Source organism: Argentina anserina, chromosome 6 (genome assembly GCF_933775445.1).
Source record: "Argentina anserina chromosome 6, drPotAnse1.1, whole genome shotgun sequence".
Taxonomy (NCBI): Eukaryota; Viridiplantae; Streptophyta; class Magnoliopsida; order Rosales; family Rosaceae; genus Argentina; species Argentina anserina.
The window spans coordinates 35,392,820-35,415,186 of NC_065877.1; the positions used below are offsets into that span (position 1 = coordinate 35,392,820).

The following is a 22,367-nucleotide window of genomic DNA, read 5'->3' on the forward strand; positions in this document are numbered from 1 at the left end:
TTCACGAAATTCAACTCCCCCTCTTATTGGATGAATATCGGCCATGGTCAATAAAATTGGGAGTGTTTAGAGATTGCCTATGTATAACTTTCATGGCTTATACCCCATGAGTGGGATCGTGATTATATTGGTCTGCAGTCATATAATGAGTTTTGGGTCATGAAAGAATACAGGGTGCGCGAGTCTTGGACAAGAATGAGGGTCTGCATGCCTTATCATCGATTGTCACATTTCGGTTTCTCTACAAAATCTCATGATTTGAAGGTGTGTAATCTCAAGAAAAGGAGGACGAGAAAGAGAATAAATAGACCGATTGTGTACGACAAATCGCTCGTTATGTACGACTTCGAAACGGACAGTTTTTGGAACATTTTAACTCTTGATAAGCCGAATTGTATACTGAGGGACTTATACTGAGGGACTTTTTCCAACTTATTGATCAAGAGCAGAATGGGAGCCATATGGCGAGTTTGGCCCCGATTTGATCAACGTAAAATCAGCTTTAGCTGTTGTGAGAATAATTTCGTGTTAAAGTGTTGTGAGAATAATTGTGTTAAAAGTGTTAAAGTTATAAATCTTTCGTAACAAATGTATCTGCAAAATTTTATTTTACGCGGTTCTACATGGACTGAGGTGGCAGAGTTCGGACTGTAACACTGAAACCATCATTAAGGTGCTACTCGTAAGAAAGAAACTAAGAAGCTTTTCATTTGATAACAAAAAATAGTAATACAGATGAACATGAAAACCAGAAAACTTCTTATAGATGAACATGAAGAATATACACGCCTTCTATCTTTTCTCTCTTTACAACAATCCGACAACACAACTCAAATGTAATCTGTTCTCCAACCCTCTCAAATGATGACCTAACAACATACACCTGCCAAACAGTAAGAGAAACAAATAGTCAACCTTAAAGAGTCTGAGTGAAACTAGATCCAATTGTAGGAATGAAGAAACTGCACATGGTTACAATGTGGAGCATGTGCCTTTCCCTACGTGGACTTCCAGAAACCAATTTCAAACGGGAGCAAAATCCACACACCCATCTTTCACTCCATACTCTCTAAAGAACGTTTGCTTTCTTTTAGTTTTTTCAACTCTTACAAGGACAGTTTGTAAAGTAGGAGGGCGGATTGGGAAGAAGAACGATGATAAAGTTCTTACCAGAAAAGAAGCTTCGCTAGGTAATCTCGTGAAGTCCGTAAGGTATCACAAAGTTCGCCATCAGAATCTAGAACATTCTCTATATTAGCTTTAACTAAATCTTCCTCAAATTCTGGGGATTCTCCATCCTTAAAGAATCTCTGCAGTATATTTTGAACAAGTTGATGTATAATCTCCTCGACCTCTAATGATGACGGCCGAGATAGCTCAGTCACCTGTTTAAACAATAACCAATAGTGTCATAAGACTGGAGCTTGGACAAAAATCAACTGCAAAGGCCGCAAAAGAACAGTGATTAATTCATAAAGGGTTTAGCTATTTTACCATATTAGAATCCAAGAACCGGAGATAATCCAACAAATCATTTCTGTGTCCTGTGTCAGATTGTAATTGCATATTTTCCTGCTTTTGAGCTTTGAGTTCCTGAAACAGCACAACAACACATTAACACGTTGCAGAAAGCTTAAGAACCAAATCCCAGACTGTTAATTTATCTCATACAACATTTAAGTTCACAAGGCCTTTATGACAGTAATCAATTAAAGCAGAGTCCTATAGCCTTACATCTGTGGGGATTCTAGGTGCATATCAAAAATGTGCATTGCATACATGAGGGCCAAAAGAAAGGCACATTACAAAGTGTTAAAAACAAGATGTAAAAACTCAAAGTTGGAAGCTCACAAAATAAAGCACAAGAAGCTCTGATCATGCTTTTCAAACGTAGAATGAACAAGTCATCCAACCCCAAACCCACAAAAGAAGAAGAAGAAGAAAAAGACCGGAAAAAAGCTTTAAAGCTAAAACTTGGAAGCTCACACGGAAAGGAAACACAAGCTTTATAATCCTGCACTCAAAACTAGAGACAGCAAACCAACAACAAGGTCCAAACTTGAACACAAAATTCTTCTTCATCACTTCACACAATTCAAGCAAAATGAACCAAAAACTCAACGACATCAAACGAGTATGAACATTTCCAGAGAACAAGCTCACCTCCTTAACATTAGTTAACTCCGACTGCAACCTCTGGATGTAATTCAAAGCCTCCGGCGACAAATCTCCGAAAACCTGAGGATTTAATGAATCCAAGTACTGATTACTCCCCTTAATTCCATTCTCACTATCTCCTTCCACACCATCAACCATCTCGGGACTCTCATCGAGCTTTGAACAATCCAAATCCACAGAATCATCAATAGAAATGTCAAAATTCCTCATCAACGATATCCTATACTCCGCGTTCCACAGTGTATACCTAAATTCAATATTCCAATTCAATCAAATTTTGTTCTTGAAATGATCGAAATTCGGAAATGAATGAATATCGGAATGTGAATTACCCGGTGATGATGGAAGAGGCGAGGAGGCGATCGAGCGGCGCTCTGCAAACCCTAACGGTGACGGAGAACTGATCGGACGGAAGCAATCCGAGCATGGTGGAGATCGTCTGCTTCATCGAGTCCTTAGCGGAATCGGAGACGCCTTTGGAGATGACGGAGCTGTCGAGCGGCTCAATCCGCTTGAGCATGTTGGCGATGACGGAGAATCCGCGGTCGAAGCCGGACTTGCGAGTCGAGACGAACTCGTCGGAGACGCCGCCGCCGTCGACGCCGGAGATGAGGCATAGGACGGGGGAGGAGACACGGCGGCGCTGGGCGAGGAAGGAGGAGGGGAGGGAGGGGCGGGCGAGGAGGTGGTGGCGGGAAACCGGAGGCGGTTGGTGGTGGAAGCGGCGGGGATTGAGGGAGAGGTCGGTGATGCGGGAGAGAGTGAAAGCTCGAGCTGCGGCCGCCATGAAACAACTGGCTGGACTACTGAGCTCACAGGTTCCTCGGCGAATCTTTAATTATCTTTTCGCAGCTTGACCATTTTTGGTTTTGTAGCTCGCGCGTTGGTTGGCAGAATTACCCTGCAATTTGAAGAGAATTACGGATTCACCCAAAAAATAATTGTAATTTCACTGTAATCGGAGGCAAATCCAAACACCATTATTATCTGCACAATGAACTAATTTGTAGTCCTTACAACTATGACTGTATGAGCACACCAATTCATTTGCAAACTTAAGTTAGCTTCAATGTAGTTTTAAAATTCTCCATTCAAAAAGAATAAACGGGTCAATTGTAAATTTCTAACAAATTTTGTGAGTCGAAATTCTATAAATCATATTTACAATTAGGTCGAAAAGCAATTTAATTCTCTAAGAAGTTTTACCGTCCACATTGTTGTTACATGCTGCACTTGGAAAGAATAAGCGGGGCAAAGACGTAAACAAACTTTTGATCAACTTCTCTTAAGTGGGGAAAATGCCTAAACCAATGTGTGATCAACTTCCTCATAAGCATGTGGGTTTGGTAGTAGCTACCAACTACCAAATAGATTGATTTATAAGTGATGAATTATTAGCGTTATACGTGGTTCACATTGGGTTTAAGTAAAATGAAGTGCGTTCATGGTTTGTCATAAGATTAATAAAAAGAGATTAGATAATCAGTTGATATAATAATAGTAGCGAAAATCATTTTAGATTTGGCATCTAATTCCTAATGACCAAACAGAAATAGAGGAATGATAATCGAGATTTGAGAACCAAGTATGAAGAATCTGCGGTAGGTCCAACTAAGCTTCAACAACACAGGAACTTAAAAGTGGACCAATTTTTGGTGGCAACCGGGGAAAATTGGGTGTGGATCAGAGACTACCTCCGACGTCGCTCCAAGACCACAAATGGAGTGATTTGACCATTGTAATTCAATTGTAAGTAATGACAAAAGATCTGTATCGCGTTTGCGGTAAGTAGGAATTCAATTGAGATGCATAGATGTGATCAGATTTCATTGAATCCAACCGAGATCTCCGATTCTGAGAGTGACCTGATGATTCATCCATGGAAATAAGCAAATCGCAAAATGGAGAAACCATAACGAGGGGAAACACACATTGGACTGACAAGCTCCATCCGGATACAAGTTTACAACACCAAACCACAATGTCTCACATCAGATAAAAGGGCTGACCAATACAAACCGAAAGTATTTCAAAATGAAAGCAAGAGAAATGTGTCCTAAGATACCGGCAGTCTAGTTCACAAGAAGACTAATGACATTAACTGGAAAGTAGTAATTAAAAGAGAAAACCTATGCGTCAACTCTGCTCACTTGTTGCCACTCGCCATCAACAGACTCCTTCCACAATGTTACTTCGTTCATTCCATCAGCCACGGCCAGTAGGTTTCCTGTTAGAGACCATGACACTCTCCAAACCGGGGTGTAAAAATTCTTCAAAATCTTGCCCTGCCATTGATCGCCTTCTTTGGCCACAGTCCAGATAATCACTGTTCCGTCCTCTGAACAACTTGCAATGGTGGACTTAGGAAGTCCCAAGTTGGGTGCCCAGGCTACATCTCGAACCCAATCATTGTGCATATGAAGAGCAGGGAAGCAATCCATCTTCCACGTCTCGTTGTACAATTTCCACACCTTCACTGTATTGTCACAGCCACCAGAGACCAGCTTATAAACAGGTTCAAGTGTGTCAGTTCCAACTAAAGAACCAGGAGCCATTGCTGGGGCCCATGAAATGGAGGTTACTCCAACAGGGTGTGCTTGGTCTATCCTAGTGGTGTCCCAACCACCATCTGCCCTAGCAGTGAAAACCGAGATGTTCCCATCAGAAGAACCACAAGCTAAGATGAGGCCAAGTTCGTGAGGCGCCCAACAAATGGAATTCACAGATGTACTATGCTCATTAAAAACATGAGCCTGTTGCCACTCATTCGGATTACCCTCCTTCCAAATTATCACCTGGCCATCATACGAGCACGAAGCAAGCATCGGCCCGAACTTGGGATGCGCCCAACCCACCTGCCATACAGGACCTCTGTGACCTGACAACGTCGCAAGGTGCTGCGAACCGGCATTGCTTCCGACACCAATTATCTTAATAGTGGTATCTGACGAAGCCGATGCCAGACGCTTTCCATAGTAATCCATTGCAACATCGTGGACAACATCCTGGTGACCCGTTTCAATCTTCTGCCCCGGCATGATCAACTTCTTCTCTCGTCACAAGTCCCAAAACCCCACTCACCTACAAACCCTTGCCTGTGTCAGTCTCCTTAAATACTTCCCCTGCATCCCAATTTTCGCAATACCACAATTCAACATCGTTCAGTTTATATAGTATCTCTTGGCAAATCACAACACAAAGCACAAATCATAAACAAAGAAAGCTTCCACGATTGACTTTGAACACTCAAGCACAAAGAAGCTTGAGTTCTAATCATATAATTATAATTATACCAAGCAGAATTCCAAACTATACAAGGTCACATATAAACTTAAAATCATATAATTCGAGGTTGATTATAGCCATAAGATAAATTCTGTTAACTAACGAGTTCAGAACAATTAGGGATACTTAATCGAAAGATCCGAAAACGAAGTCAAATAGATCTGAAATCTAAAATACGAGTAATCAGAAACAGAAACTAATAGCATAGAGTCGAGAAGGAAGAGACGATTTATACCAGAGGCAAGAAATATAGAGGAGACGGCGTCGTTTCGTATCGGATCGGAGTTGAGTTGAGAGAGATGGAGCTGCTGGACGAAGAGTGGGCTATATTTCAGGCTGGGGCGAAGCTCAAGGCGTGCGTTCTTATTGTGAGGTAGCGTTTGGGGACGGGCGGTGTTATTGTGATGATGTTTTAGAGCCAATCAGGATGCAGCATCAGTAATATGGCAAATGCTAAATGGTTTAATCTCGGACCCAATAATAAGTTTATGATTGATATGGTAAATTTACACCTGAATTTGTTATTATTTCAATTTATCTCTTAAATTTAATAAAAATAACGGATTTAATCTTTATTGAATTAAGTTTTTTCCTTCTTTTAAAAAAATAAAAATAAAATTTCATTCAATACATATGATATCTTCATTTACAATTGAGTTAAGGATGAAGGCGTTCACATACAATTTTAAAGGTCGTTCAAATAATTAATTATTTTTTCAAGATGGACAAGATGCTAATTACCTCCACACACCTCAACCATTCCTGACCTAGCTCTTAATTGATTGTCTTCAGCATAAATCTGATGTACCTAGGAGGATTTATAGTTTCATACTCTAGTTCATGATATCTTTCATCTGACAATTGAGTTTGGTTCCATCAATTTTCCCCATGTCTTAACAGGATCCACTATATATGAAATAATAAAAATCAGTAGCACAATAGACAATTGGTACTTAGGGCTACTTTCAGCATGGATATGACCTTTTTTGCCTTAGCTAATTACCAACCTGATGTTTTGCGAGAAAATTATGAGAGGAGATTTTTCTGTTTAGTTTACACTACATTACCATTAGAGGCAAGATAGTTGAAATAGAAAGTTTAGTTTTGAATCATTTTTTATCCTTTCATATAAATGGATTCAACGCATAACCTAATTTTGGCCATGAATAAATAGCTGAACAAGCTAAATCATTTTATGTTCGATTGATACTTTTTTAGTTGTAATATGCTAGATTCTTCTAGGTATAAGGCAAAATAGATGTGTCTAATTTTGATTGTGTTTCCTTATAACATAATGATTCATATTTGATAGGGCAAATTTGATTAATGATCAAACCTGAGATGGTCAGATTTGAATTATGTGTGGAAATAAGTCGCTAGTGTTGGACTTTCAATTTTAAAATGATCCTAAACTAGCTAGTTCTGAGTTCTTCAAAACTGGTATACAAGCAAAGATTTTGTTTTCGCTATTGATTTACATTTGTTGTTTATTATTTAGTTATTTTATTACCCACCAACCGGCCGCTTCGTTATGCGAACTATTACTCTGACTCGAAATCTTTCATGCAAGCTCCATATATCTTGTTGTTATTTTATACTTTTTAAACTTGAAATTCTTCGTGCAGGCTCCATATTGGTGTTATATTCACAATAGGAATAGGAATGATAAACATTGTGTGCATCATTTGGAGAATGTTCCAAGCTAGAAGACAATTGGAAATGGAGGTAGACATGCTTCAATGATAGTGAATAAAATGTGGATACAATACCAAATTGGTCGTGCAACTTTTTTGTCAAAAATTGTTCAAATTTTCAACTACGCTATATTGTCATCTACTTTGTTGGATGAATGAACCAAAGGGATACTAAAGTGGTACTTCTCACCCTTACTGATCAATTGTCAGTTTTAAAAAAAATAATCTCATTCATCCGTTCATCATAAGTCGCTCTTACTATTTCATGCTGAAAAGATACCATATCTACATGCTTTCTCAAGTACAATGCATGCACACAAATTTTTTCATATGTTGGAACTATGTTAATGTGAAGATTTTGATTGATTGTTTTCTAGGACAAACTTTTTTATCATTGTTTTTCATATTTGATTCTTATATCTTATTGATTATTTTGGTATTTTTTTTAATGTTTGCTGCATCTTTTTTTTTTTGAAAGAATATTTTTATTTTTGTTGAGATTGAATTATATAAAGTAATATCAGTAGCCATGCTCTTATCTCACAGTTATATGCATAACGAATGTTGGTATCATGAGTATATAATCATCCAATACCATGCTTGATTTATACTCATATTTTATAGAGTAAAATCTAATCATCTCAGATCAAAGTAAATGGAATGAGTGAAGATGAGGTGGAGTTGGTTAAGTTAGAAGAACTAGAAGAAATAGTTGTGTTACTCACGAAAAGAACTTAGGTAAAATTAATTATTACTTCTCATCTAAATAAAATATTTCATTAAAAAAAGAAGTATCTTACTTATTGATATTCTTTACATTTTGATAATTGTCAACGATGTTTGATGATTTGTGGAGCTGAAAATACAATTGTATACATGACAGTGAGAATTGATGATCAAACTTGGGACATGTCATATGTGAATTATGTGTGAAAAGCTGATCGTGCTAGACATTCAATTGAGAAAGATCATAAAAAACCTAGTTTCTAGTTCTTTATAGCCTATGTACAAGTAAATCTGGTTTTTATTGTTATTGTTTTAAATTTGTTGTTTGTTAGTTAGTTATTGTTTTACATTTTTTTTATCGAAATTATTGCATTACATTTTAACTTGAAATTTTCATGCAACCTCTATATTATTATTATTAATGCTGCAATGATGGTGAAAAAAAATATGGACAAAATAGGAAAATGATGTAGCTTCTTTGTCAAGGATGATTCGAAATCTCAATCATATATGTTTTTTTTCGGATAAGTGATCCGGAGGAATACTAAGTGATATTTTTCACTCTTATTCAATTTGTTTTCCTTCAATTTTTCCATAAGCCCGTCCATCATAAGTTGCTCTAACTATTTCATATTGAAAAGTACAATATCTACATGCTCTCTCAAGTACTATGCTCATGTTAACTTTATGCTGAATTATTGAGTTTTGCACATCAACCCTTTCATCATATCACTCTTATAATGTACATGCTCCGACAAATACTTGCAAAAGAAAATATATGCAAAACCTTTTGTCAAACAATGCATGCACACAAATTTCTTCATATGTCGAAATGATGTTAATGTGAAGATTTAAATTGATTCTTTTTACGACCAATTTTTATGCCTTGTTTTCTCATATTTATCCTTATAATTCGTTGGTCAAGTTGGTATTTTCTATGTTTGCTGTATCTTTTTGTTGAAAATAACTATTTTTGTTATTAGTAACTAGGCTATTATCTCTCAATTATATTTTTTATATGCATTATACGACCAATTTTTATGCCTTGTTTATCAGATTTATCCTTATAACTTCACTGGTCAATTTGGTATTCTTTATGTTTGTTGCATCTTTTTGTTGAAAGCAATTATTTTTGTTTTTAGTAACTACACTCTTATCTCTCAATTGTATTATTTATATGCATTATGAAGGATGGTGTCATGAAATCATCTAGTACATGGCTTGATTTATATATCCTCGTATATAAAACTAAAATCTAGTTAATGTCAAATCTGCTCGTGTATCGAGGTCAATGTATTAGGTGAAGATAAGGTGAAGTTGGTCAAGTTGGAGGAATTAGAAGAAATGATTATGTTATTGTTATACAATCGTTAGTGTTGTGTTTGGATAGAGGAAAATAATGGAGAATTTAATTAAATTTCAGAAAATTGATATTGCTCATCTTGTTTATGTTGAAATTTTAAAGAAAGTGTAAATTCTATTGGATTAGATAAATGAAATTTGAAGCTTGTTTCTTTTATTTTACATTAAAAAGAGGTGTCATTTTTCAATTCTTAATTATTTATATGCAATTCTAACTAATTTTAAAAATACAGGGAATAATAATAATAAAAAAGAATTATCAATTCATAAAATTTTCTATTCCTAAAAATAAAATTATCATGAAAATAAGATTTCAAGCAAAGTAAGATTACTCTGTCCCAACACAACACAATATGCTGGTGAAAACTATACGGGTATTATAGGGATTATAGGCGATCAAGAAATGAAAACTAGGCGGGAGCTAGGCGGTTGAGAAAATTACGCTAGGCTTAAACTTATGCTGGGCGGGATTTAGGCGGACTTAAACTTGTGATGGGTGGGAATTTAGTGGGGGGGAGGGTTGATTTCTCCTATGGTACTCGAAGTATGGCTACTTGGGCAATTTAGTACCTGATGTATGAAAACGGACAATTTGGTACATGAAGTTTTCATTTGTAAGCCATTTTAGTACCTCAATCAATTTTGATCATATTTTAGGGTTATTTTCGTCATTCTAGCCTTACACTCATTAAATTCACATTTTCCTTCATTTCTTCCTATAATTGTGGTCTATTTGGAGATAATTAAATTGATATATCTACTCCACTTAACATTTACTTCGCATATATCAAAAATAATTTTTTTTCATATACTTATTGTATCCTATTTTTTGCAAAGGAAATAAATTGCTTTTATGCAATTGTAATTTTTATTGAAATATATTTTTAAAATTACTTATAATCAAAATTATTTTAGATTGATAGCTACATTATGAAAAATTATATACGTAAATCATCACAGATACTAAGTGGATGAGTTATCAAAATTTTAGTGATAATTTAGAGGAAATTTGAAGGTATTATGAAAAAAATGAAGTAAAAAATTAGAGATAAGATGATGGAAATAACCCTGAAAATATGGTAAAAATTGACATAAGTATTAAAATGACTTAAATTTAAGAACGTTAGGTACTAAATTATCCGTTTTGATATATCAGGTACCAAATTCTTGTAGTGGGTGCGGAGTTTAGAAAAAGACTTTTCCACTTCAGCGGGCCCCACCCCACCATCACTAAACTCTCACAGTCGCACTTGACACTGGAGACTCGGGTCAGTCTCTCAGAAAATTCAAGATCCCTATTTCGCACCAAACAAATGGCCTTCTCGTCCTTCAGCGCTCGCCGCGGAGGCGCGTGGGCCCACTCGCTCCTCCCCTCCACCACCACCGCCGCCGCCTCCCCCAAATCAAAACACTCCCGGAAGCCCCGCCGCCGCCTCCTCCTCCGCGACTTCCTCCTCGCCAACTTCTTTACCATCGGCCTCTCCGTCTCCGTCTTCTTCTTCCTCCTCCTCCTCCTCCGCTACGGCTTCCCCCACCCCATCACCGCCCGCTTCTCCCCCTCCTCCAAGTCCTCCCGGTCCCCGATCCGCTCCTCCAAGCCCCGCAAACCCCTCACCCGACGACCCGGCCCCAACGACTCCTCCGGCGCCGCCGTGGACATCACCACCAAGGAGCTCTACGACAAGATTGAATTCTCCGACCTCGACGGCGGGCCGTGGAAGCAGGGGTGGCGAGTCAAGTACAAAGGCGACGAGTGGGACTCGGAGAAGTTGAAGGTGATCGTGGTGCCTCACTCGCATAACGATCCAGGCTGGAAGCTCACGGTGGATGAGTACTATGAGAAGCAGTCTAGGCATATACTCGACACCATTGTTGATACTCTCTCCAAGGTCTGTGAGCTTCTGAATTTCAGTGAATCGTGACCTTTCAATTTGTTAAATATCATTTTTCGCTGTTCGAGTTTTAGATAAGGTCGGTGTTGTAATGTACTTAGAGGTGTTAATGGTTGCGATGATCGTTGAGCTTGTGAATGAATGGAAAGCATGTTAGAGCTAGTTTTTGTGGTTGTTGTTGTTTAGAATTTGGTAGCCTTTAGGGGATTTTGAGTGGAGTGGATTTTTTTTGGATGTGTAGGATGCTCGGCGCAAGTTTATATGGGAAGAGATGTCGTATCTGGAGAGGTGGTGGAGAGACTCGGCCGATGACAAGAGAGAAATGTTTACCAATTTGGTGAAGAATGGTCAGCTGGAAATTGTTGGAGGTGGCTGGGTGATGAATGATGAGGTAATCGTTTGTCGATGTTTTGTAGAAGTTTATTCGATTGCAAAGCTTAAGGTTCTGTTTATGCACATTTACGACTAGATGTGTGTATGTTGTTACTGGATTGGAGTTTAATACATTTGTTCCTTGTGTTGATGCAGGCTAATTCGCATTACTATGCCATAATTGAACAGGTATGATAAGTTTTCTTTCATTTAGTGATGATAGAAATGCATTTGCTCTAATGGTATGCATCTTTTATGTCACTAAACTGCTGCTTTGATTCTTTGGGTATTGGATGGTCAGATCACGGAAGGAAATGTGTGGCTGAATGAGACTGTAGGTGTTATTCCTAAGAATTCTTGGGCAATAGATCCATTTGGTTACTCACCTACCATGGCATATCTTCTGCGCCGTATGGGTTTTGAAAATATGCTCATTCAGAGGACCCATTATGAGCTCAAAAAAGAACTTGCACTGCACCAGAATTTGGAGTATATTTGGCGTCAGAGCTGGGATGTGGATGAAACTACTGATATTTTTGTCCATATGATGCCCTTTTATTCTTATGATGTTCCACACACTTGTGGGCCAGAACCAGCCATATGTTGTCAGTTTGACTTTGCTCGTATGCGTGGCTTTATGTATGAACAGTGTCCTTGGGGAGAATATCCAGTAGAGACCAACCAAGAAAATGTGCAGGGGCGGGCACGTCTACTACTAGATCAATATAGGAAGAAATCAACACTATACAGGACTAATACACTTCTTGTTCCTCTTGGAGATGACTTCCGCTACGTTAGCATAGATGAAGCTGAAGCTCAGTTCAGGAATTATCAAAGGTTATTTGATTATATCAATTCTAATCCCAGTTTAAATGCTGAGGCGCATTTTGGAACTTTGGAGGACTACTTTCGGACCCTTCGTGAAGAGGCTGAAAGAATTAATCACACACGTCCTGGGGAGATTGGTTCTGGTCAGGTTGGAGGTTTTCCTTCTCTGTCGGGCGACTTCTTTACTTACGCTGATAGGCAGCAGGACTATTGGAGTGGTTATTACGTATCAAGGCCTTTCTTCAAGGCTGTTGATCGTGTACTAGAGCATACGCTTCGTACCGCCGATATGATGATGGCTTTCCTGCTTGGGTATTGTGGGAGACCACAATGTGAAAAGTTGCCTATCGGGTTTTCATACAAGTTGGCAGCTGCAAGAAGGAATTTAGCTCTTTTTCAGCATCATGATGGTGTAACTGGAACTGCTAAAGATCATGTTGTCCTGGATTATGGGACCCGGATGCACATTTCCTTGCAGGACTTGCAGATTTTTATGTCTAAAGCTATTGAAGTACTGCTTGGAATGCGCCATGACAAATATGATTCTTCTAACCCTTCTCAGTTTGAGCCAGAACAGGTGAGATCTAAATATGATGTTCAGCCTGTTCATAGAGCGATCATGGCTCGTGAAGGAACCCGCCAAACAGTAATCTTTTTTAATCCCTTGGAGCAGATAAGAGAGGAGGTTGTGATGGTTATTGTTAACCGTCCTGATGTTACTGTTCTTGACTCGAACTGGACATGTGTCCCAAGCCAAATATCCCCTGAATTGCAGCATGATAAAAGCAAAATCTTCACTGGAAGGCATCGTGTCTACTGGCAGGCTTCTGTTCCTGCACTGGGGTTGCAGACATATTATATTGCCAATGGGTTTGTTGGATGTGAAAAGGCGAAGCCAGCAAAACTTAAATACTTCTCAAAGTCTAGTTCTTTCTCTTGCCCCACTCCATATCCTTGTTCGAAATTAGAAGCTGATGCGGCTGAAATCAAGAACAGGCATCAAACACTCACTTTTGATGTCAATCATGGTTTATTGCAGAAAATAAGCTACGGCACTGGATCCCAAACTGTTGTGGGTGAAGAAATAGCTATGTATTCTAGCTGGGGAAGTGGAGCATATCTTTTCAAACCTGATGGTGATGCGCAGCCTATCATCACGGCAGGTGGGCAGATGGTGATCTCTCAGGGACCATTGGTGCAGGAAGTATATTCTTATCCAAGTACACAATGGGAGAAGAGCCCCATTTCTCATAGCACCCGTCTCTACAATGGAGATAATACTGCACAGGAGTTTCTCATTGAGAAGGAGTATCATGTTGAGCTTCTCAACCAGCAGTTTAATGACAGGGAGTTGATAGTTAGATACAAAACAAATATTGACAACAAAAAAGTATTCTTTTCTGATTTAAATGGCTTTCAGATGAGCAGAAGAGAAACCTATGATAAAATCCCCCTCCAAGGCAATTATTACCCTATGCCCTCTCTTGCATTTTTGCAGGGATCCAATGGTCAGCGGTTTTCTGTCCATTCCCGGCAGTCATTGGGTGTGGCGAGCCTTAAAGTTGGATGGTTGGAGATTATGCTTGACCGTCGGTTGGTAAGAGATGACGGACGTGGTCTTGGACAAGGAGTGATGGACAACCGTGCAATGAATGTAGTCTTCCACATCCTTGCAGAGTCCAACATTTCTTCTGCATCAAATCCAGTTTTGAACCCCTTGCCATTGAATCCATCTCTTCTTTCCCACCGTGTTGGTGCTGGCCTGAACTATCCACTGCATGCATTTGTTTCCAAGAAGCCAGAAGATTTGTCAGTGCAACCACCCTCGAGATCATTTTCACCTTTAGTTGCACCCTTACCGTGTGATCTGCATATTGTAAGTTTAAAGGTTCCCCGGCCTTTAAAATTCTCTCAGCCGCCACTTGAAGATTCAAGGTTTGTCATAACATTACAGAGACGAAGTTGGGACCCTTCATATTGCCGGAAGGGCAGATCTAATTGCGCTAGGTTTGCTGAGGAAAGTGTGAATTTGCTTAACATGTTCCGGGAGCTCACTGTATCAAATGCGAGAGCCACTTCCTTGAATCTTTTACATGAAGACACGGATATGCTTGGTTATATTGAGCAGTTTGGAGATGTTGCCCCAGAAGGTCAGGTCCTAATTTCTCCCATGGAAATACAAGCTTACAAGATGGAGTTACAGCCACACCAATGAGTCTGCTAGTTGCTGATTTCATTATTCGCAGTCTCCTGGACAATGCTTCAACGGGGCTCATAGCTAAGAGCAATGACACATCACAGGCTTACAAGTTGGAATGGCTACAATTGAGTGTTGTGACTTCTCAGATCCCACTATTAACATATTCAAAAGTGTGGGATTATATGTTTGCTGCCAAAGACTCGGGGCAAAGATAGTAAATACGGAGTGGTGATGCATCGGCAAGTCTACCATCCAGGTTTAGCTTAACAAATACCTAGTCTATTGAGATACATGAGCTTGGAATTCGTTTTGTTGAGACTTGTCTCGTGCTTACGAATCCCAGAGTTACAGGGTTTGAACTGTTGTGGCTTGATCTATGCACTGATTTTTCGATTGAAAACATGTATTTTCACACATTTTGTACTAATCAGAAGTTCAGAACAGGTGAGACTTTATAAATATGATCACCTGGAGATGTTAACAGTTGTATTTTTGATTGCACAGTATGAGCCATTTTTCCTTGTTTAATTTGGTTTATAACATGTTAGGCTCCAGATTGGCATGAAAATACGAACGGATGATCGAAATATTAGTTAAAATCTTCAATGTACTCGTTGCAATGATGGCTTAAGGTAGACATGAACTCTCTAGTAAATACTCATTCCTAAGATACAAGCTAGATAGCTCTGCTGAGTTAAAGAATTCGATTCTTTAAAAATGCAACATTGCAGTGATTGCACTGTTCTTAGCTGAGGATTGAAGCGCCAGAGCAGCTAGTTGTCTTGCTCGGTTTCTTTTAACGACACCGGCATTTTTTATGATCGGAAAAACCCAGCAAAACAGAAACTGGAAGCTTTCTATTGCCAGTCCAGTACTCAATACAAGTTGAGTTATCCGAAGTAAGGGAATCATGGAAATTTTTGTAGTATAAAACTTGACAAACCAACCTGACCTGTTCCGAAGAAGATAATAGACCTGTCGCATTGCTAATCCAAGAGATACGACGTGAGCTACCATGACGCAAAGGTCACTCACACTCCCCATTCTCCACTTCTTCTCCTTCAAAAAATAACCATCATCAGCTCCCGATCTTCCTTCGCCATTAACACCCTTTAAGGATTTGAAATGGTAGAGAACATGGCCGAATTCATCAATCACAGGATGACCTTTGAATCGAAGAAGAACAGGAAACATGTGTGCTTCCTCATGTATCGTCATTGTTGGTGGAGGATCAAGAAACGGAGAAAGATGTTGGGCTGCAACTACACCCCCCTTGGAGGCTATGCGATGTTCGATCAGCTTCCATCTCTCCTCTTCGATCTCGCTATTTGGATTTTCGAATTCAAATTCCCTTGCCAAAAGTTCTATAGATCGAGTTATAAGGCTCTGAACTTTGCCTCCAACTCCACTAAGGATACTCTCTTCATCTCTCTTCTTCGATCTCGTCATCCTACTCCGAGCAAAACTTTAAAGCAATTGAGGAAGAGAACTCTGTAATTTCTTAAGATTGTGGACTTTGTGGTAGCGAGGATCTATGGCCCTTTATGTACGCTAGCTAGTTGTATCTCATGCAAAGACTACTTCATCCAGGACTCCTCATGTGCAACGTTATCATCCGAGTTGGTCTCTTGCATTATCTTCTATCAGCTTATCTCATTCTTCCCTACGTAATTATCTAGTCAGTTAACACTTCCTCATTATGTTATTCACAATTTCATACCATGTGTTCTATTGTGCATGATTATTTACACGTGATGATGAAATTCCGGAACTGATTGCAGAGAAATCTGTTGATGGTGGAGTAACCAATGTGAAAGAGATTGCAAAGACTGCTGCTGCTGCAGTTGGTTTTGGGATTTTGATCAAAGATTAACAGATGATTCTTTCATCGAAATATAAATTTAACTATCAAAATTGCTATTATATAAGTTTATAAGTCACAAAAAATGATCCTCTTTCTTTACGGGGATGACTGTACCGTCGAATTATATTGCTGAAAAAAAAAAGTTGCCTATATGTTACTTGTGACTCAATTTTACAACATTTGTCTAAGCAAAAATGATACAACATCGCCGTTAGCCAGAATTATTCAAGCATAGAGGCAGGGCTGCAGACAGAACTAGGAGGCCTTTGCAATCTCTCTCTCTCAACCTCTACAGAATGATCTCCTCCTGTACACTAACATTAAGAGTCTTGTGTGGGAGAACAATGCTGTTAATCACCACAACTTCGTCTTCAACTGTTACTGCTTCTCCTGCCAAAAGAAAAGGAGAGCTAATAGTTTAATACAATGATCTTTATTAAAGTGCACATCAACAGCATAGGATTATAGAAAGTAAAATATTAAGAAATTGGGCATGCATACCAAGGATGGTGATTCCAAGCTTCGCATTGTAGTCTCCTTCGGCCTGAACCAGTCAATACAAGTTTAGTTAGCAGCACAAATTAGGAGTGATCGGGACTAAATCTTAAGTAAATAACTCAACAGAAATAGTAAGCTACTTATGTTTTCAAGCTAATTCACTACTGCTTCCAGCCTTCTACGTAATGAGTCTCCAAAAACATCTTGGAGATAAGTTTTTCTATCATGTCAAAACTGTAGTTTTGGTCATCTAGGATTTCCGACTTTTCAAGATGTGTTTTTATCCGACTATTTCGGTTTAATTTCTCTTTTGAATCTAACAGAATTTTGTTTATGCCGTGACTAGACTTGCCTGGACACGTGACCATTTCCCAATAGATGACTTCCATCCAACTATAGAATGTATAACAACTGCATTTTCCTGCCATTAAGAAAAAACCTTGAGTTCCCAGCATGGAATAAAACACAAACTTGAAACTGTGGTTCTAGGATACTGTATCCATGGGCACAGCTTTAATACCTTAATTTCAACATCATCCAAGACAATGCAACTTATAAGCCTCACTCCCGCACCTATCCGAACATTTGCTGATAGAGATACATTGGGACCAATCTGTGCACAAAAGTGAATCAAACTTTAGAAGGAAATGCCACAGAATTAAATCCATATTATCAGTAATGACTAATGAGTTGATATATCCATTCATCCAGCCCTACTTCACCCTAACATATGCATGTGCTACTGTAATCAGGTTACAACAAAATGGGGTATGCCATACACATATAAAAAGACATGACATGGAAGTGACACTACCTTAGCACTAGGATGTACTTTTGCTGATGGATGAATATAAACATCACCAACAATGGTGGCATTCTTGACTCCATCTCCACTAGCTAAAAGATGTGAAGAGGTGTAACGAAACTGATAAAGATACAAAGCCGAACACTTCAATGCCATTCTGTAATGTAAAACAACGATTTTAAGACTTGATAATGATACTAAATCATAAAGTGGAACAATCAAGTTATTAGGAAACACACTACCCTGGAGTCTTGATTTGTTCCCAGAAATCTATGGTCTCAAAAGTATATAATTGCTTCTTTCCAGCTAGAGGCGACAAAATATCTTGATCCAATCTGACAAAATCTGTAGGAAGATTCCTGTAGAACAAAGTGTAAAGTAAGATCAAAACTGCCACAAGGCTAGTAATAATCCAAAGATGTGAAGTAAAGTACCATATAATTGTGATTCTTTTGTGTGTGCTCAACAATGTATGTCCTCGTCATTATGACACAGCACATAGCAGTGACACCATTCACTATGAATACATGTTGCAATGCTTTCATGCAACAACTAGAATTTTTCTCGGGTTTTATTAAGAGGTCGTTAATTATGGAAACTTGTACAAAAAGATATCAACTCTTACAGAGGTAGTTAACTGGATACTATTCGGAACCCTGGTCTACACGCATGACAGGTAAACAGTTCTTCAATGGAAACTCACACAAGAACTAGTTATAAGTTCAATATTTGAACCCTCTAAGTAATAAGCTTGGAGAAAGAGACAAACCTTGTAGCAGACTGGAGGGCTTCAAAACTGGAAATACGGCGTAAATTAGCTGCATGATAAAATATAAGTCACTGTGTTGAAAGGGACAAACATCTTATTGCATATGGTAGACTGAAAAAAACAATCAGATGTGGAATAGAAGTCAACAAATCATTAAACCACATAGATCTTACGACATATGACACAGGTGAAGCAAGACTTTTGCAGTTTCATTGCATCTTAGCCAACAGATTAACTTATCAAAGCTACAAATAATTTTATCAGTCACATGGCTATTTAATTTGCATCACGATTCAAGCCCCGAGACATGATTTTGATATATTCTTTGAAAGTCTGATATTTGCAATTAGAAATAGTAAACCAGAACATACAAGTATTATAAAGGGTTGCTGACATGCTACTATCTCTTGAAGTACTTCATATAATGACAAAGATGAATGCAGAAAAACACCAAGACCTTTCATCTGGCAGTTGTAACTCAGTTTACAGATACATCTTTACTTGATAGAGGAAAAGGAAATAAAAAGAGAAAAACAGGGTGAGGCCAAGATTATTTCTAATCATCACACCAAGAAACTTGACAATACTTGCTAGAAATTAACCCAAGGTACAAACCAGCTGACATGTACTGAAATGGACTAACCTCTACCTTCCCGGTGACTAGAGACATCTTCAACGGCATTAAAAACATCAGGGGTGAATACATAAACACCACAGTTGATCAAATCACTCACCTGCATATCCAGAGATATTTAAGGTTTAGAAATTGCGACTGGGAACAAGCATTTAAAATTGAAGTCATCAAACAAACAAAAAAGAACTGTGTACGTACAAAAGTCTCTGGTTTCTCGGTGTAATGCAACAGTTCTTTGGTGATTGGATCAGCAACCAACTCACCAAACTCATTGGCAGATTCGGCAGAAACCTGCAGACACAGTCGAAAAGAAAATAAGGAATAATAATAACATCACCATACATGAAGTAGAAGAATTCATCAGTAGGGATTGAAAGCAGCTTGTCAAGATACCAACCTTGATCACTAGCATTGTACCCATTCCACCATATTTTATATGAGCCTCTGCAAAATCAAACAACATCCGCAAGCAGCATCATCAATTACTCCTTCTAAGTCCTCATTCATTATTCTAAACAATACTAAATTCTATTTGACCAACAAATAGCTGAAACAAAACATACCGAGCATTTCTGCAAGCGGAAAACTGCAGCACACATCACAATTCAGCAAAAAGATATGCGACTGCCAAACAAACAACATACATGTAAGTACAACATTATCACACACACAACACTACAATCCAAGACAAATCAAGCAGAGAAGCCATACCGGGCCGTCTTCCATGATCAAATCTTTAAAGTAATAAATCCCACCAGCTGAACCATGTGGTTTATCCTCTTTCAAGTACCTCACAGGCACTTTAAGCTCATTCGAAATCGAAGAAACATAGAGTGCAAACTCACGCTCCTCATAAAACCCAATCAGAAATATCTGAGCCAAATTGGGTATCTACAATACAACAACACCAACAATTCAGACAACCTAATCCAGCAATGCTTGCAAAATCAAAACCCCATTAAGAGAAAAAGCTGACCTTTTTACAAGCTGAGATTGGATGATGAACCATTGCTTGCCCTGCCAACGGGAAAAGCGGTTTGGGCGTGTTGAACGATAGTGGCCGGAATCTAGTACCTGACCGGAAAATCAAAAAGCTCAGAGAAACTTGATAAAGATCAAAACTTTGAAGATTGGAGGGAAATTGAGATTACCCAAGTACCTTTGGTGGGGCCTCCGACCATGATGACGGCGACGACCTTCTCTCCTGAGCTCTCCATGCCGGAAATGGAAACCCTAGATCGTGAGCTCCGGAGTAATTGGGATTGGGATGGAAGCAAAGTTGGAGTTAAAGGTTGAAACTTTGAAGAGAAGTGAGAGAGAGTTGTGTGCTATTCAGTGTCCAAACTCGGATGAGATTTGAAGTATCTGTTAAAAGACTTTGATAGTACTTCTAGTTCTCATGTACTTGGGATCCCGAGAGAATATTATTTGAAACCAAAGGCAGTGACCAAAACGACGTCGGGTGGCTCAATTTGTGTGTACGTGAAGATTCTGAGAAGTTGATCTCGTTTTTAGAGAATATGAAAGTTTGATCATGAAATAATTTCACTTAGTTAGGAAGTGAGGTAATAATGAGAGGTAAAATTCACAAAGCTGTTGACATTCGATCATTTGAGTGTGTTTAGAGAACGAGGTTACATATTATTGTTTGATTGTCATTCTATTAAATTATTTACATCGAAGAAGAGAGTTTAAGCTATATAATTCAGCCCTGGCAAATGTTTTAAGGTTTGTACATGTTTTTGGGCCATGAGTTGCATATATATGGTTTTAAGGAGACACATATAATCATCGGTGATCGTCATGATTCGCAGTGAAGTATATGTGATCTTGAGTGTTGACATGAATCTAGGTATTACATCCTGAATGCAACATCATGTTCTTGCTCTCTAGCTTCTTGGTTATTTGAAGGTGTTTTTGTTTGTTTGTGTGTACTTGACTTGGCACGTTTTCCATTGTTCATTAGAATTAAGAACCAAACACCTCGGATTTTATAAGCCTGAGCACCTATTTAGCACTAATCACAACCAATAATTCACCTATTTTATTTGGTTTTTGAATTGACGGTTAGTTATACGCCTAAGGCACAAGAAACAACCAAATTCCGGTAACGTGATGCATGGGCGCATACCAGCTCGACCTCTGGTGCAATTCAAATACGTCTCCAAGCAATGGCTCTCTCTTATCTCCGACCCAAATTTTGTCACCGCCACACCCTTCAAAACCCTCACTCCTCCATCTCCGGTGTCTTAATTTCCAAGTACATCTTCTTAGGCATTGCCTTTTCTTCCATCCCTATTGATCTTGATCATGACCGTAGAAGTATAATGAGTTTGGCTCCTGTGTGATGAAACTACTTGTCGATCTGTTTGCTGTTGACACGGCAAGGATTGTAATTAGGTAAATTGGTAATCATACATTGTCAAAAAGAAAGTTGGCAACAACTTAACGTAACTCTTACATGATGTCCACGGATGAAGTATTTCCGACATGCTTTGAGCCACGTTAAGGCGGCCACCATTCTCATTAGCACCGTCTAACCCGCGTTATCAAGGAGCTTGAATTTAAGAGAACCAATTATTCCATTCCTAAATTTCTCTAAAGAAGGAACCAAAAACCTTCGTGATCGAGTGATCTGTAAGCTGCTTGATCGGCAAGGATTTTTTATTTTTATTTTTACTTATTAATGAAAGTTCTGATAAGGGAGGGGCGGTGAGTTTCCGGTTGTGGCGGTCTCATTCAGACATGTTTGGGCCCATGTCACTCTAGATTGCTGCAGAGGAGCTGATATCTCTTCATCTTTATCAGTACAGAAAAAATGTATACATGTACACAATTTGATTTTTTAATTTCTGTTTCATGTATTAATGCGGATTCGATCTGGTGGTTTCTGGAACCATTAATTATCATCATGATTCATGAATGCATGTACATTCAGTTTCCTGAGTAATCTGTGTGATCGAGAATGAATGAAACAAAAACACAAACGCATATAATGTCATCATCTTAATTTGATTGACGTAAAGTCGTAAATTAAAACATAATGTCGACATGCATATCTCCTTCGGTTTACGTAAAGAAAACATGGAGCAAGTTAGTGTGATCAAAAGCTAATATGCGATCAAAAGTCGGTCTTTTTTCTTTTATTGTGGCAATACGTACGACCTAAAGCTGATCATGATAGAAAGCAAGCTTATTGTATATATTACAACTTTACGCAACTCAATTGAATTATCTTCAACATTGAAAACTACACAGAT

The 22,367-nt window shown here is 38.6% G+C and overlaps 4 protein-coding genes across 5 annotated transcripts; 1 reads left to right on the plus strand and 3 right to left on the minus strand.

Annotated features, from left to right (window-relative positions):
• Nucleotides 1-683: 683 nt before the first annotated feature.
• LOC126800326 (uncharacterized) lies at nt 684-2,999 on the minus strand. The gene is made up of 5 exons (XM_050527679.1): nt 2,511-2,999; nt 2,164-2,425; nt 1,495-1,593; nt 1,171-1,385; nt 684-883 (listed from the first exon to the last, which is right to left on the minus strand). The coding sequence occupies exons 1-5, from the start codon at nt 2,963-2,965 to the stop codon at nt 808-810; spliced, it is 1,107 nt and encodes a 368-aa protein (XP_050383636.1). The 5' UTR covers nt 2,966-2,999; the 3' UTR covers nt 684-807.
• Nucleotides 3,000-4,091: 1,092 nt separating this feature from the next.
• LOC126797738 (protein transport protein SEC13 homolog B) lies at nt 4,092-5,843 on the minus strand. The gene is made up of 2 exons (XM_050524446.1): nt 5,699-5,843; nt 4,092-5,300 (listed from the first exon to the last, which is right to left on the minus strand). Exon 2 carries the CDS (start codon nt 5,214-5,216, stop codon nt 4,308-4,310), a length of 909 nt encoding a protein of 302 aa, XP_050380403.1. The 5' UTR covers nt 5,217-5,300; nt 5,699-5,843; the 3' UTR covers nt 4,092-4,307.
• Nucleotides 5,844-10,525: 4,682 nt separating this feature from the next.
• Nucleotides 10,526-15,043, plus strand: LOC126801174 (alpha-mannosidase 2). The gene is made up of 4 exons (XM_050528642.1): nt 10,526-11,134; nt 11,379-11,528; nt 11,666-11,698; nt 11,811-15,043. Exons 1-4 carry the CDS (start codon nt 10,559-10,561, stop codon nt 14,550-14,552), a joined length of 3,501 nt encoding a protein of 1,166 aa, XP_050384599.1. The 5' UTR covers nt 10,526-10,558; the 3' UTR covers nt 14,553-15,043.
• Nucleotides 15,044-16,431: 1,388 nt separating this feature from the next.
• Nucleotides 16,432-20,493, minus strand: LOC126797835 (uncharacterized). 2 transcript variants are annotated; one of them, XM_050524564.1, is made up of 14 exons: nt 20,267-20,493; nt 20,084-20,181; nt 19,819-19,998; nt 19,671-19,731; nt 19,505-19,551; nt 19,306-19,398; nt 19,123-19,207; nt 18,474-18,522; nt 17,947-18,063; nt 17,714-17,861; nt 17,420-17,512; nt 17,252-17,320; nt 16,903-16,945; nt 16,432-16,791 (listed from the first exon to the last, which is right to left on the minus strand). In XM_050524564.1, exons 1-14 carry the CDS (start codon nt 20,322-20,324, stop codon nt 16,691-16,693), a joined length of 1,242 nt encoding a protein of 413 aa, XP_050380521.1. In that variant the 5' UTR covers nt 20,325-20,493; the 3' UTR covers nt 16,432-16,690. The 2 variants fall into 2 exon arrangements, with proteins under 2 accessions (XP_050380521.1, XP_050380520.1); XM_050524563.1 differs by having other exon boundaries at nt 19,117-19,207; nt 20,267-20,491.
• Nucleotides 20,494-22,367: the final 1,874 nt, after the last annotated feature.

What these genes read in the sequence shown, in the direction of transcription:
- LOC126800326 (XM_050527679.1), bottom strand. Translation starts at nt 2,965, where the DNA reads ATGGCGGCCGCAGCTCGAGCTTTCACTCTCTCCCGCATCACCGACCTC. An exon ending in GGTTCTTGGATTCTAATATG is followed by an intron (nt 1,386 to 1,494) that starts GTAAAATAGCTA and finishes TTGTTTAAACAG; the next exon opens with GTGACTGAGCTATCTCGGCC. An exon ending in CTAGCGAAGCTTCTTTTCTG is followed by an intron (nt 884 to 1,170) that starts GTAAGAACTTTA and finishes ACTGTTTGGCAG; the next exon opens with GTGTATGTTGTTAGGTCATC.
- LOC126797738 (XM_050524446.1), bottom strand. Translation starts at nt 5,216, where the DNA reads ATGCCGGGGCAGAAGATTGAAACGGGTCACCAGGATGTTGTCCACGAT.
- LOC126801174 (XM_050528642.1), top strand. Translation starts at nt 10,559, where the DNA reads ATGGCCTTCTCGTCCTTCAGCGCTCGCCGCGGAGGCGCGTGGGCCCAC. An exon ending in TTGTTGATACTCTCTCCAAG is followed by an intron (nt 11,135 to 11,378) that starts GTCTGTGAGCTT and finishes TTGGATGTGTAG; the next exon opens with GATGCTCGGCGCAAGTTTAT. An exon ending in GCTGGGTGATGAATGATGAG is followed by an intron (nt 11,529 to 11,665) that starts GTAATCGTTTGT and finishes GTGTTGATGCAG; the next exon opens with GCTAATTCGCATTACTATGC.
- LOC126797835 (XM_050524563.1), bottom strand. Translation starts at nt 20,324, where the DNA reads ATGGAGAGCTCAGGAGAGAAGGTCGTCGCCGTCATCATGGTCGGAGGC. An exon ending in TCCGCTTGCAGAAATGCTCG is followed by an intron (nt 19,552 to 19,670) that starts GTATGTTTTGTT and finishes TTGATTTTGCAG; the next exon opens with AGGCTCATATAAAATATGGT. An exon ending in GTACAATGCTAGTGATCAAG is followed by an intron (nt 19,399 to 19,504) that starts GTTGGTATCTTG and finishes CTGTGTCTGCAG; the next exon opens with GTTTCTGCCGAATCTGCCAA.